Genomic DNA, 15,790 nt, shown 5'->3' on the forward strand with positions numbered 1-15,790 from the left:
AGTAACTCTGTCCTCAAAAACTATTCAATATTTTGACTGGAAAAGTGTTACTGGAAATTAATTGAAATGCAAGTACTGATGAGACTGCAGATACATCATCATCATCATCATCATCATCATCATATGAAACTGTTGAAAGTGAAGGACTACTAAAGAAATGCATAGCATTTATAGATGACAATTGCAATACAATGTTTGGAAGGATAGGACAGGATTCTGAAGGAAGAAATGTATTTGTAAAGTCGAAGGAAGAGTTACATAACAAAACTTTAATAGATGTAGGATGTCCAGCACACATTTTGAATAACTGTTTTCAGCAAGCAGCAGACACTGTGGATAATGATGTTTAGAGCATCATTTTCAAGATATACCAGAACTTAGATATCTACACAGTTGAAATGGAGCAGTTAAAAGAGTACTGTGAATTTGTAGACAATGAATACAAGGAGCTGCTATCTCATAGCAAGACAAAGTGGTTGTCATCATTTCCATCCACATGTTTCAAGCTGTCAAGCTTATTCTCTGGTCACCGATACGGTATCAGTTAATTCTTTCACCACTGGATCCAAGAGCATGAGCAAAGGCAGATTGCCTTGTAAAAAGCTTTTTTCAAGGCCACAACTCATAACAACAGCAATGAACGTCGAGGGTTTATCTCGATATAAGGATATGTTATTGGAAGAAATGTGTAAGCACACAACCTGTAATGTTTTGATGCTTCAGAAAACATACAGAGGTCCAACAAAACCGTGAACAAAGATTACAGGCATGAAACTGATTATTGAAAGACTTTCTGATAAACATGGAAATTCTGAAGGCTTGCAAAGAAACTGATAAAAGGACCAAACAAGAAGCATACTAAAGAACTGCTGAAACTCTGCAGAGAAAACATAAGACGGGTAGTAGGACTGTTGACAGGACACTGCCATCTGAAGAAACACCTCCACAGAATTGGAGTAATAAGAGACAATATATGTAGTGTGACCTTTCACGCATCTCTAAGTTCAGGGTTCTTGATGTTAAAGTTACGCCTCGGCCGGTGTCACGCAGAGATACAAGAGGTTCCACTCAAGGGACGTGAAAGTTCATTGAGTTGGGTCACAGGATCGTATGGTTGGATTTAAGTTGATTCGAATGACGTGAGAAGACGATTGCTGATTAATGTCCTAATCTAGGCTATCATCATGACGTTCCTTGTACTATAAAATGAGAACACCAAAAATATAACTTTCTGGATTTTCCGTTTAATGACCAGAAAAACATTTAAAATAACAACTACAATACTAAGTAAAATGAAAACAACACAAATGGATGTTAGAAGTGATTGAACGTTACATTAATTTAAAAAAAAAAAAAACACCCTTAACTTCCGACTCTTGTCAATATTTCTTTCATAACATCAATGATAACATCAATTTAATCAGAAAAATCAAAGGAAAATCAATATCACAATGCTGAAGGCTTAAAATTTGAAATGAGTCCATCATTCATCACATTCATCTTCAAACTGATGGTTAAAAATCATTGACTCTTGTTGGCTTGGCACACCTATTCACTGACTCAAATAAATGTCTCAACATCCCATTATTTATGTTTAAATCATCGCTTATTTTGTCAAAAATCTATCTAACAACTTGAACGCACCGGTAACCTCTGCTCATCATTATCGTTTAGGTCAAGAAAATGATCGTATAATATAAGACAACATCATAATTCTTCAAATTATAACATAGAACAAATAGGAAATGAAATTGATTTCTTCTGAGCTTCATCGACATCTGCACCTAAATAATGGGCATTTGAAAACATGATCATCATCAACTACAATGGTTTCAACAACTACGATGACTGTGCAGCTCTGGTGACCTCCGTGAAATCGACCTGTAAAAACTACGTCAGCTCTAAACGGCAACTCAATAGTTTATAGGAAGAAATCTAGCTAGCAAGAAAAATTAATCTACTCACATATATATAAATGAATTCCATTTTGTGACATGGTTCTCAACTATAAAGCATCATTAATTCGTGAAGATCTTGTGTCATTCCAATATTGTGCGCAATCACCTACACTGTATTTAATTAGTACATTTTAGATGATCATACTACCAGTGTCCTCGAAATGCCTTGAAATATCATTGCGACAATAGCCCTGTGCCTAAGTGATTACCATTCATATCAGTAAAATCAAGTCCATACGCACGACTAATTCAATATCCACTACAATAAATCTTATCAGGACCTCCACATCGCATCATACTATAAAATGCAAAATCCCAATGACACATTCACGACGATCCATATAATAATAATCATTTACATATTTCGATGACCCTATCACATTAAACCCTTCATCATATTACTCGCAAGTCATGCTCGCAAATTCTCATTTCATTAAAGAATATACTCAGGCACAACACACTACGAAGACTGTACATCTTAACATCATTATTAACACCATATCATCGGAACAACATCGCAATTTCATTCACGAACACTACGTTTAACATAAGAATATGATCGTAGAGGACTCTAAATCACGCACCTGTTATTACCAACTCCTTCTAACATATATTCGAAACCATGAATTAAACTGAAATTTCTTCATAATGACACTATATTAACATGGGTATAATCCAAGCCTAAATCTATCTGCAAAGCATTTGCCTGCGACCACTAGATTCACACGACATAGCGTATGATATATCATAATTCAGGATCATCCACGTTATAACTTACAATATTCCTATCCATAGTAAGGCAATGATTGATGAATAAAACGGTTGCCTTCAAGTTGTGTAATTTAGCATGTCACAATTCTGACACTTAAAACAACATACTACTCTACTCAAAAGCAGCTACATAGTGGGATAATGAAACATTGACTTAGAGTACTTATCATTCATTGGCTTCGTGATGAAGACACCTCTCATCTTCCAGTATTGAGACTTTAACCACTGGTGTCCATCCCAGTTCTTGTCCGGTCCTTTGAGACCATAATAGTTTTAAGATGACATGCTGGGATTCATAATCATTTCATAGTCATCTCGAATATTCCCTGGTCTCATGATACCTGGAACTCGAAATACACTATTAGAATAGGGTTACATGCATTGACATCATCTACAATATTTTTGTACAACACTTGCCTTATTATTCAAGAGAACTGGATGCATCCGGTTTTGTTCTTTTACAAAAGTTATTCTTATTACAATTAGCAATTGACAATTTTATAATTGCAATCTTTCCGATATATGTGCAACGCTTCTGATACCCTCTAAAATTCCAGCAGAATTACAAACTTCTCTTCCCTTTTCATACAGAATCTACTACCAGGTTACAATAATAGCGGGCGGTTTTCTTTTAAAAGACTTCTCCATATTCCTAGCTTCCATAGGTTTCTGACAATTAAAAATCTGACTTCTTGATACGGAGTACTCTTGCATAATCATTTACGTCGGCAAAGGAATTCATTCAATAATCTGTTATATAATATCTTGGTTATCAATCGACAATTTCATCACCAATTTCGATTATCAAATCATATCGGACTAGATAGGCAAGGTATGGCCATCATATACAGATTGAACTTAGCCCATTTAATTCAAGTCATTCCATGGCCTCCAACATATTTCTATCATTGATATATTCACCATGTATTTACATTTATTAAACTTTTACTTGAGGAAACTGTGATATTTACTTAATTCTGTATTACATGCCGCGACATTTTATTATCCATCGTAACTTAACGGGATACCACGGGATTCAGAGCTTATCATTTTTTCCGATTCCTTCAATCCGTTCCCTGTTGTTCACTTAATCGAGCAAGTTATTTTGGTTTCTGGTACACTTGGACGAACAGTGATCGAACATATGATTTCATTGATTTTTATTTTCACCATAAGCTTCCAATGTCTTCACCGACTCCAGTCCAACATTCATTGGAAGGTTATAGTAGGAAATGCAATGAAGCATAGGAATCAGCTGAACACATCTTTTCGAATGTGAAGCGCTGGGTAGAATCAGACTCTCCACTCTAGGACTATCAGGTGAAGAGAGAGAAAAAATCAATCCAAGAAAAACCAATAAGAAAAACCTACAGCTTTGTGAAGGGAGCAGGTATATCTAGGTGGGAATGAAGGAAAAAACATGGTAGCAAAAGATCTTAAGGTCGACGCCAATTAGGAACTAATATTTAGAGGCCCCATGAAGAAAAGAAGAAGAAGAAGAAGAACATGGAAATGCTATATTTACCAAAACTGTTACTGTAGGAACATAAAACTTCAGTGGAAACCATCTATAAACCACAAGATGCAAAATTTAAATTCACTGCACCTCAGAATTTTGACGATCATTTTGCTAGGTTTGTGATAGGTGATTTCAACTGCACGAGCACATCACTAGGATATTCCGACACTGATGAAAATGGATTTGCACTTGAAGCATGGGCTGAGAGACACGATCTACAGCTTGTTCATGATCCAAAGAAACCGTATAGTAGTTACTATGGGAGAGGCTTCATAAACTTCATGACATGATCTATATTGACTTACACTATACTTAAGCAGAACTTCTTCCAAAGAAATCACAAAAGCTTGATCCACCAATTCAATACAGTACATATGACATTTAATAACAGAACATGTTTAAACCATGAGTGGGCCTTCTTCTGCTCAATAATTAAGTTGAAATAACATATTAAACAAGACAAAAAACTAATTTATAACCAACATATTAATATTGATCAAAAAGGCTACAATCCTGACAACATCTTTGCTAGTGGAATAATCTCTGCCCAGTGCAAAAAGATTATCGGCGATCCCTTTCTCTGATCACAACACAGACCTAAAGCTGAACCTATAGTAAAACAGAAAATGTTCCTTTCAAAAAAAGGTTCAATTTCACAAAAGCCAATTGGGAAAATTTGATAAGGATTTCTTTTTTTTTTACAACTAGCTTCACGTCGCACCGACACAGATAGGTCTTATGGTGACGATGGGACAGGAAGGGCCTAGGAGTGAGCAGGAATCAGCCGTGGCCCTAATTAAGGTACAGCCCCAGCATTTGCCTGGTGTGACAATGAGAAACCACAGAAAACCATCTTCAGGGCTCAAATCATGTTAGCGTTTTCCGGGCTTGTAGGCCGTGGTCCAGGAGCGAGTGAATGTCCTGACGTTTCACCGAAGACTGCGTTCGCCATTGTCAAGAGTTCTGACTGACTTAGATAGTAGCGAAGCTCTCAGTGGAATGAAGTGCTATTGGAATTCCACCTATTTATATAGTGCAGGATACGGTACGCTGCTCACCTATTGGCCGCCATGGTGGAGGGGGCGGTCGCTGATTGGCTGTTCTTCAGTCAATGGTTGAAGCATTAGGGAGCCCGGCGTACATTGACCTGCCTTGGCGGAGACAGGCAGCTGATCACCCGTTGCTTTTCTTCTGGTCCGCCGCGGCTATTGTGTCCTTCAGGATTTCAACACTGGAAACCAAGTTTTGTTTACCTGTTCAGATTCCTCCTTATGGTTGAAGCTGTTGGTGTGCTTTAGGATTTCAATGGCTCCCCTCTGTAGCCGGGTGTGATAAGACATAGTAGTTGACAGTACGGTGTTGCTGTACTGTATGTCATGGCCTGTTAGCAGCGAGTGTTCAGCGACTGACGATCTATCTGTCTGTCCCTGCCGGCTATGTCTGTTATGCTCCTTCAGTCGTGTGGCGATGCTGCGTTTGGTAGTGCCTATGTATACCTGGCCGCAGCTGCATGGGATCTTGTAGACACCTGCTGTTGAGAGAGGATGGCAGTCAGTCGGAACCCTTGACAATGCCAAACACAGTCTTTGGTGAAACGTCGGGACATTCACTTGCTCCTGGACCATGGCCTACAAGCCCGGAAAACGCTGACATGATTTGTAACGCCGGCCGTGAGCGCCTCAATTGCTACATCTTCAGAGCTGCCGACAGTGGGGCTCGAACCCACTGTCTCCCGGATTAAAGTTCACAGCTGTGCACCCCTAACCGCACGGCCAACTTGCCCGGAGATAAGGATTTTGGTAATGAATTTCACCAAATTCCTCCTACATCAAAAAATGATGATTCCTTTGCAAACCTCTAGAAAACATATTCCAAGGGATGCAGAACGAATTATATCCCTGGTCTGACAGCAGACAATAGACCACTTCTAGATTATTATCAGGAGTTTTATCACAATGGCTGGCCCCGTGGTGTAGGGGTAGCGTGTCTGCCTCTCACCCGGAGGCCCCGGGTTCGATTCCCAGCCAGGTCAGGGATTTTTACCTGGACCTGAGGGCTGTTTCGAGGTCCATTCAGCCTACGTGATTAGAATTGAGGAGCTATCTGATGGTGAAATAGCGGCCCTGGTCTAGAAAGCCAAGAATAACAGCCGAGAGGATTCGTCGTGCTGACCACACGACACCTCGTAATCTGCAGGCCTTCGGGCTGAGCAGCGGTCGCTTGGTAGGCCAAGGCCCTTCAAGGGCTGTAGTGCCATGGGGTTTGGTTTGGTTTTTTTTATCACAATGATCCTTAATGAATGCAATATCTGAAGAGAGGATAAAGAGATGGTGTGAGCTAGTGGAGAATCTTGACATGAAGCAAAATAGCAGTCATGCAAGGTCCACTCTGAAGAACCTGAGTGGAGACCCCTCAGTAACTTCTCTCAAGTTACTGCTAACCAGGTAGCAAGTCAGTTGCTCCAGAATGGAAAACCTGTTGCAAGAAAGAATAGATCATGAGTGACTAGAGATACTGTGCATGAAAGGAACTACCTTCACACTCCATTTACAAGTACAATAGAAGAACTGAATCAGGCCACACAAACTTTAAAACCACACAAAGCCACAGGACTAGACTGACTGAGGATTGAACAGGTAAAGAATTTTGGGCCCAAAACCTTACAATGAATGTTAGAACTAATAAACTACTGCTGCACAAACCTAAAAATCCTGAAGATCTGAAGAAAAGCGCAGGTTATGGCTCTATTGAAACCAGGGAAGGAAGGTAACAATCCTAAGAACTTCAGGCCAATATCATTGCAGTGTCACATATTCAAACTGCTGGAAAGAATGATGCTAAATAGAATCAACCCAGTCCTTGAAGAGAAAATCACAAAAGAATAATCAGGGTTCAGAGCTTGAAAATATTGCTGCAGTTTACTTCTTAATCTAACACAGCACATCAAAGATAGGTTTGAGAATAAAATGATAACTGGAGTAGCATTTGTCAATTTATCTGCAGCTAGTGTAGAACATTGATTGCTCTTGCAGAAGATTTATCAACTAAGTACTTCCACCTTATGTCCCTTACTCAGATCTTTCTTCAGAAGAGATGTTTCTTTGTTACTCTTCAAGGGAAGAACAGCAGAAGGCAGACACAAAAAAAATGGGCTTCCACAAGGAGTGTGTTAACACCTGCATTGTATAATATGCTCACCAATGACCAGCCAATCTTGGAATAAGTGCAGTTCATCTATGCTGATGACATTGCTCTAGAAGTGCAGGGAAGGAGTTTAAAGGAAGTGGAAGAGAAACTTGAAAATGGTCTGGAAGGGCTTGTGCTATATTACAACAGAAACCACCCGATACCAAATGCTTCCAAAACTCAAGTAAGTTCCTTGAGGTAGATAAGCTGATTATCTATTCCAATAATTGAAGCATTAAGGAGCCCGATGTATGTCTACCTGCCTTGGCGGAGACAGGCAACTGATCACCTGGTCTGCCACGACCGTGACTGTCTTTCTAACACGGCGGACCAATAGGCAAGCAGCGCACTGTAGCCTGAACTATATAATGAGGTGGAACTTTAACACCACTCCATTCCACTGTCAGCTTCGCTGCTATCGAACTCAGTCAAAGCCCTTGATAATGCCGAACAGAGACTTCAGTGAAATGTTGGGACCATCATATGCTCCTGGACCACGGCCTACAAGCCCGGAAAACAATGACATGATTTGTAATGCCAGCCGTAAAAACCTTGATTGCTATTATCAAAGGAAAACTTTTTTTCATTAGATGTCATGCTGTTTAGAGATGTAATACTGAAAGTTTGTAAAAGAGTGAATCTTATTTAATAAGTACTGTAGTTTGTTTTATGTTTCACTCTAGATGAAGTCAATCACAACAAATAACATTTTCATCACTAACTTATGCAATTAAGGGTAGGTATTGTGCCATTCCACTGTTCCAGAAATAAAACTCAATCGAGTTGGGATGAACGTGATTATCGATAACGAAGTTAAACACAAAGCATAAATTCAATAAAATGTCAAGGAAGTTCAGTATAACGCGAAGTCAAAATATTCAAGATCATAATGGCAGTGGTAAAGACAAAATAAGAATTTGAATTGTTAAAACCAACACTATTAGAAACATACAAATGAAGAAGCAATCATAGGAAGCAGACCCGTTACGATCGACGAGCTAATTAAATCTCTTAAAGCTATTGAGAAAGAAGTAAATCCAGAATAGGAATATTTCTAGCGTTTAGATAACAACAAAACAATGCATAAATATAGGATTAATTTAATATACACATTATATCATTTAAATATAGCAAGGATTGATTAGCAGCAATATTGAAGATGGCAAGAACCAGGCCTTGACCAGAGAGGAAGTAATTCGATATAACGCAGCGCCAACACATAATAATTCATAAAACAATTCTATACGACGTAAAAACTAAAATAATAGCAGACATATTGGAGATCTGATAGCAATTAAATCTACACAAAGCAATCTGAAACTGAATCTCATTGTAAAATTATGTTAGAAGGCTTTGATAACGTCAATATGTTACCGCTGATTTCATTAATATGTTTTATCTTTTCAATTGAGCAATTTAAGATCGCCATGGCTCTCTAAGAAGACTTGAGGGAGACTATCCGGATGATACCGAGCTGAACTGACATGGCAGAGAGGAACCTGGACCCCAGATGACATCTCGATGACCAGCGGAGTAGAATGACCATCACCCAGAGCTGCGGAGGATGAACGAAAGATTATATCATTCCGGAAGCGAAGAAAAAAGATAAGTTTCTTAAAATAAATGTATCTAATTGCTAGGTAGAGAGAAGTATGGCTCATTTGTAGTTAAACTTTAGGTGGTATATCGTTATTGTCTTCAGAATGACATAAATAAATTGTGTTAGATTTTCACGAGTGATTTATGTATTGTGTCGATATGAGGGAATAGGTAGTCTTCCTAAGAAGCAAGACTAACTCCAGTTAGGGAATGTGATATAATATTGTGTTAATGATATTTCAATGAAATCAAAGAATCCCAATATGTTATGCCATGTCATATGTGAAGTGATTATGAGAGGAATATTTTAGGATCTTCGATAAAATGCCAAATGATGTGTTTAATATATGGAGGTTATACGTTATCATAAGGAGTTAAAATAATTTTAGGCATTGATATGATGGCAGACAGGAGATATGTTGATGTTAGTTAAGAAGATACTGATCCAATGACACGAATGGTCAAAAATAAAATGATTTATGCGTCAAAATAAGTTATATATGCGGAATATTTGAACGAATAGGAAGAGATATGATATGAAATGGGAAATGAAGATGTTATATGAATGTAATGAGGAATGAATTGAAGGAATATATATTACTACGATGATATAATAGATGTAATGGAATATTTTAAGAGAAAGATGAGATTATTGACGCAAACTAGGATCATATATGTTTATGATGCATTGACACTGTTTTTTTGGTCGAGAATCCATATCCTTTGATAGCGATGATGTATTGCAACATTAAATATTATGGCAGGATAAGATCATCAAAAAAATCCTTATGAAATAAGTTGTTCATTAACTTGATCATTTCTACTGTAAAATCACATTTTCTTAAAAACTGATTATAGCATATGTAGGTTAACATGGATAGTTATTACTACTTTCTATAAAGAATATAAAAGAATAGATGTCACATAATATATTTGGGAATGATATTCCCCACATATTTAATTAATTCGCATGAGGTCACATACTGATTTTTAGACACACTTAAGAATCTAAATGGTAGGTTATGTTCAATGGCTGATTTATGTTGGAAAATAAGTTAATATATGACATAATATTGCTCAATATTTTAAATTCAAATGAATAGTAGCACGTTTGCTATTGAATAAGAAACTTATCGTTTTCCAGTAGCTTAAGTTGTGATACTCCGAAAGAAGATATATAGATCTTGTCCTAAGAAAAAACTAAAAGAATATTGACATTAACAAAAACTAATGTACATAAATAATTGCAATATCTTAACTTAACCATTAATTTCCCATGCAGATATGCATTTATTTTATCAGTTTCTTTTACGAATATCATATGAAAGTAAGATAATAGTTGATTTCAATTGTGATTTTCTTTTAAATATGCGACAAATATAACAGTGATCATTAACGATAACTTAAACATTCATATCAAATGTTAATTAATCGATTTCTGGATTTTAACTTCATAATTTTATTTTTCTTTACCCACATTTTTGTATATTCCTTTAATAAACGATAGCAATTAAGATGTATAGGAGATGTTATTTGTCATTTTGATAGTAATATAAGGTAAATTAGAATCGAGGCGATGAATTATCAGTCTTCTTGCAGCTCAACGATATGTCGGATGGAGATGTCCATCATGATTAATGATAGATAAAATGTTAAGTGTATCGCGTTATCTTGACCCCACATAAAAAGTACATTATGAACCTTAAGAGACTGGTAGGGATTTCTTTTACGTGACCCAACCTGGACGCAGGGAGGGCGTAGTATCTCTAAATACAAGCATAGATCCATCTCTAGTGAGATAATGTGTTTTGCTTGCAGAGTCAGTTAGTGTGTACATTTCAGTAATCGTAGCAGACTGGTATGTAACAGCACCTTCTGATTCAGTGTGGAAAGCAATAGGAAAGTACCTCATTCTTCATTTCTCTTGTATGGCTCTTCAGTGGTGCCTAGGATTTCTATGATAGCTGTTAGGGATACAACTAGCCTTTGGGCTCTGGACTCTACATACACATACATCTCAAAATATTACAGTACAATGAAAAAGAGATAGAAAAAAGACTTCAACCACAACTAAGGTTTATAAGTGGAGATCCAATTTATGAATAATAAGGTGTGCGAAGATTCATCCTTTGTGTTTCTAGATTGGTCCTTATATCTCCTTAATGTACCTCTCGATAATGATACTGACCTGCAAAGTATTTACCCTTCATGTATGTTTATACACCTCTCCGACTCCCGGTTCTAATCTTTGCCCTTTCAATTTATTATTTAAGAATGTCGTTATGACTTGACAATGTTTTCATTGATTTTGTTCAAACATTTTGATGAAAAGTAAAAGCTAATTTTCATGACTAAAGTTAGAGCTGAAGGCTTGTAATAAATCAGTAATAAAGCTACCCCTATAAGAAATAAACATGTTTGAAAGTTACCTTAAATTATAACAAAATAACAGACTATTGACTTGGGAGATCATCTTTCTTTCTAATTAATGGAAAACAACATGTTACGATTATGACTTCTTTCTTTCTCACTTTCTTTCTCTTTCTTTCATTCTAAAATTTCTATGGTACTCACCAAAATCATCACTCCAATTAAGCCAGTGTAAGGCAGTAATACGTGGAAGTTTAGTATCAACTACTAATACTGGAGACAACTTAGAACTGTTTAGGATACTGACTTTCAGAGATGACAACTTCCATATAACAACCTGTCCACTCATTTGTCCAAGCACCAAAAAAGTGAACTTTTCTGGGACAGTTGTTAGTGTGCTCCACGTAATTGCTGCAGAAAAGAAAGAAAATGCTCTTTAACCAAACACTTTTGAAATTACATTTTACATTTAATATATGCAGTGTTGTCATGCACAAAAACAAAATTTAACATTTCACCAAATCAGTTGATTTCTACCACCTCATGCATTAATTCCTTTGTACAACAACTTTATAGACATATAAATTTAAAATCATGAATAATGTTGTCTAAGGAAAAGAATCACTTAAAATCAACCAATTACATAGAGCCTCTCATACTGACAGAACACATTCTGTAAAAAAGTCCTCTCATAGTCTCATTTTATACTGAATAGTGAAATAACCCTTATATATAATCTTAAAAACACAACTTAAAAATGTTGTCCCTTTACAATAGTAGAGAACTGAGAAATAACTGAGCATGATGACATTTACCATTCTGTAATTCAAATGCCAGTGAAACGAACGAACGAACAAACAAACGAACGAACGAACGAACGAACGAACGAACGAACGAACGAACGAACGGACAAATACATACATACAAAAATAAATAAATAAATAAAAAATAAATAAATAAATAATGAAATCAATCAATCAATCAATCAATCAATCAATCATTGCTGACATGTATTTGGGGTTGTTGTCCAAGTGACAGATTTCCTATTAGTTGTTTACCTAGTCTTTTTTTTTACATATTTCAAAGAACTTTGAAATTTATCAAACATCTCCTTTGGTAAATTACTCAAATCCCTAATTCCTGTTCTTATAAATGAATATATTCCACAATTTGTCCTCCTGAGTTCCAACTTTATAATATGATCTTTCCTACTTTTAAAAACTTCATTCAAGCTTACTTGTCTACTACTGTCATATCACGCCATCTTTCAGCTGAAAGCTAAGTAAGTCAAACACCTCGTCACCTTACTCCAAGTCTTCCCAGCCCAAGGTTTCCAACATTTCTGTAACACTACTCCAGTTCTCGAATCAAGTAAACCTGGTGAGGGCCCTACACTGGAACTATACTCAAACAGGGTTTTACCAATGATATATAGGCTTATGCCCTCTCCTTCACATCCTTGCTACAACCCCTATATACCCTCATAACCATATGAAGAGATTATTATTATTATTATTATTATTATTATTATTATTATTATTATTATTATTATTATTATTATTATTATTATTTCCCATTTCCAGTCTTCTGGGTTGGGTTGTGAATCAAGGATCTCCACAGTTTTCTATCCACCACTCCCTTTCTTCCTCCAATATTTCTTCTACTTTTACTTTTCTCAATACTCTCCTTCACTGTATCCTTCCATCTCTTTCTGGGTCTTCCCCGTTGTCTTCCTCCTATTATTTTCTCCATAAATATTCACTTTGGAACTCTGTCCTCTTTCATTCTCATCATGTACTTCTGCTCAACCTACCGTCTTTTTTATCAGTTCATCTGTAACCGTACGAAAGTACGATCCCCAAATTTTAGGTTAAGAAATTTCGTAAAATAATTTGTAATGTTAAAGTCATGAAAATCATGTAATATTGTTTATTTAGAATGTAAAAACGTAATATTATAAGAAGAATGTGGTTAGGGAATATTGCATATGTGCATCATTATATTTTGTATAAATTTCCGTTTGGGTAAGAGTCTGTAAATATGGCCTAGCCGTAAGGATTGTGCAACCGGGAAAACAGCGACTATATCGGGAAGGACGGTTGAAGTCAGTTGAATGTGTTGCAACAAAGTGGCTTGGAAACACGGGGTACGGCCAGGTAGTATAGGCTGAAGGTTGGAGTGGATCAATGTGAATGTACGTGAGTGGACGTTTGATGTCATATCAGACGCATGATAGCCAATACGAGGGCTTTGTTTTAAGCGAGGTTGGGTTGACTGAGTGACGCGTGAAGAAGTGCCTGTGAGAGCGTTGTTACTAGTAAACTTTTCAGGACACGATAACCACGTGCAGCAAGCCTATATATGTACGCGTGTGCGGCAAGTCATTCTGACGCTGATTCTGTTTCTGGTTGTGTTTGTGTTCTTGATTCTGTGCGTTTCTCACTCGGACCAGCGAGCGGGAGCTACTTTGCGCAGATTCCTAGGCGATGCTCTATTGTTCTTAAGTATATATTACCTACGGAGTGAGCACGCTAAATATCGCCGATGCTACGAGTTTCTGGTGGCCGTTATGTAAAAGACTCTACTAAGTGTTTATTTGTAATTCCAATTCTGTATAATAATTAGACTAAAATTCTTCTACGAGATAATGTACAGTGGATGTGGTGATGCGTACCTAATCTACATTCGGTAATGGATGTGTGGTTGTGCACAGAGCTAATTCTTGGTAAAGGAAATCGTCAGCTGAGTACCGTACGCAGTTTCAGTTGGAGAAACGTGAGGCATCACACTAACCTGTGCGGCAGTCGGGAAGGACTCAAGACGTCGATGAAGTGTGTAAATAAGGTTAGGGATGCTCTTCGTAAAGAAGGTTGTATCCGTACGTAGAGAAAGTCGTCGTGCTTTTCTTTACCAGAATACGATTTTTGTTCTGTAACAGTAGTGAGTGTAGTGGGACTCCTACCTGGAGGTATGTTAAGAAATGTATATCTAGTGAAAGTAATGATTTTGTTGGTGGTAGTAGTGTGTATATTTGCCTTTGTAAACGACAAACGAGTAGGTCTCGTCAAGTAATGATTTTGTTGTTGGTAGTAGTGTGTATATTTGCCTTTGTAAACGACAAACAAGTACGTCTCGTCAAGTAATGATTTTGTTGTTGGTAGTAGTGTATATTTGCCTTTGTAAACGACAAACAAGTAGGTCTCGTCAAGTAATGATTTATCTTGGTCGTAGTTGTTTGTAAGTTGCCTTTGTGAACGGCAATCAGGAGTGGGTCTCATCAAGTGATGATTATTGTGGTATTTATTATATATTTGTATTTTGGGAGTAAAGTCATGGTATGAAACTTGCAGTAAATCTTTTTATCAGTGGAGTGAGGATGAACCTGGCATGCTACCCACATCTAATTTCAGGGGTAAACAGGTAAGGTTATAAAGTAAGTCTGGAGCTTCGTCAGCCTGATGACCGTCGCCTTGGGAGAAGGAGTTGCTCATTGCTCTACATAGTTATAAATTCCTGTAATTGTTTTACAGATGGCGCCCAGTCTTGGTATTTATACTTATTTCACTCACCGTTTATTCATTTCATATTTTCGATAGCTTGCAGTAGTTACACATCCTAGACCAGTTGCTGTGATACACTGTCATATGCCTTCTTAATATCTTATAAATGTTATTACTAAAGCATTCCTGAACTCCAATCTTTCCTCCATCATGTTCCTCTATGCAAAAATTAGATCAAAAGTTGATCTATCTCTTCTAAATCCAGATTGTTCTTCCTCCATTTCTTTTTACTATCATCCTCAGTCTTCCCTTTAAGATCCTCTCAAAGATCTTCACTACATGTCAAATGAGGGGGATTCAATTATAGTTCCTACATTCTTTCTTTTCGCCCTTCTTGAATACTGGGATTAACATACCCTTCCTCCAATCTTCTGATACTTCTTTTTTCTACCATATCACATGAAATAACCTACAACTTTATTTACAACCTCATGAATGTGATTACCCCAACGAAGATCTGCCATTATATTAACATTTAGGTACTTACAGCGATCCACATGAGGTACCTTTACCCGATCAACACAATAATTAAAACTAAAAGGATTTTTCCTCTTGGTGAAACTTGCAACCTGGCTTTTCACCCCATTTACCATCATACCAGCTGTCCATCTTACAACTATGTTGAGGTCTTTTTGCAGTCGCTCACAATCCGGTATCTTATTCATTACTCTATACAGTATAAAATCATCTGAAAACTGCTTAATTTGTGATACCAGTTCATTACTTATATCATTTATAAAAACAAGGGTAAGGATTAGACAAAGCTTCAACTGCTGAGATGTATTTTCTAGAAATTTAGTCACCCATTCAATCATTCTCTTGTCTAG

The 15,790-nt window shown here is 36.9% G+C and overlaps 1 protein-coding gene across 1 annotated transcript in view; it reads right to left on the reverse strand.

Moving 5' to 3' along the window:
* The window catches only part of LOC136885635 (T-cell immunomodulatory protein), a 328,519-nt gene that overhangs the window by 150,398 nt on the left and 162,331 nt on the right, over nucleotides 1-15,790 (reverse strand). Inside the window, exon 6 of the mRNA XM_068230710.1 lies at nucleotides 11,608-11,814. Coding sequence (XP_068086811.1) covers nucleotides 11,608-11,814 — 207 coding nt within the window. The remainder of the gene's footprint in view (nucleotides 1-11,607; nucleotides 11,815-15,790) is intronic.

The sequence above is a fragment of the Anabrus simplex genome, chromosome 1, assembly GCF_040414725.1.
Source record: "Anabrus simplex isolate iqAnaSimp1 chromosome 1, ASM4041472v1, whole genome shotgun sequence".
NCBI classification, from domain to species: Eukaryota; Metazoa; Arthropoda; class Insecta; order Orthoptera; family Tettigoniidae; genus Anabrus; species Anabrus simplex.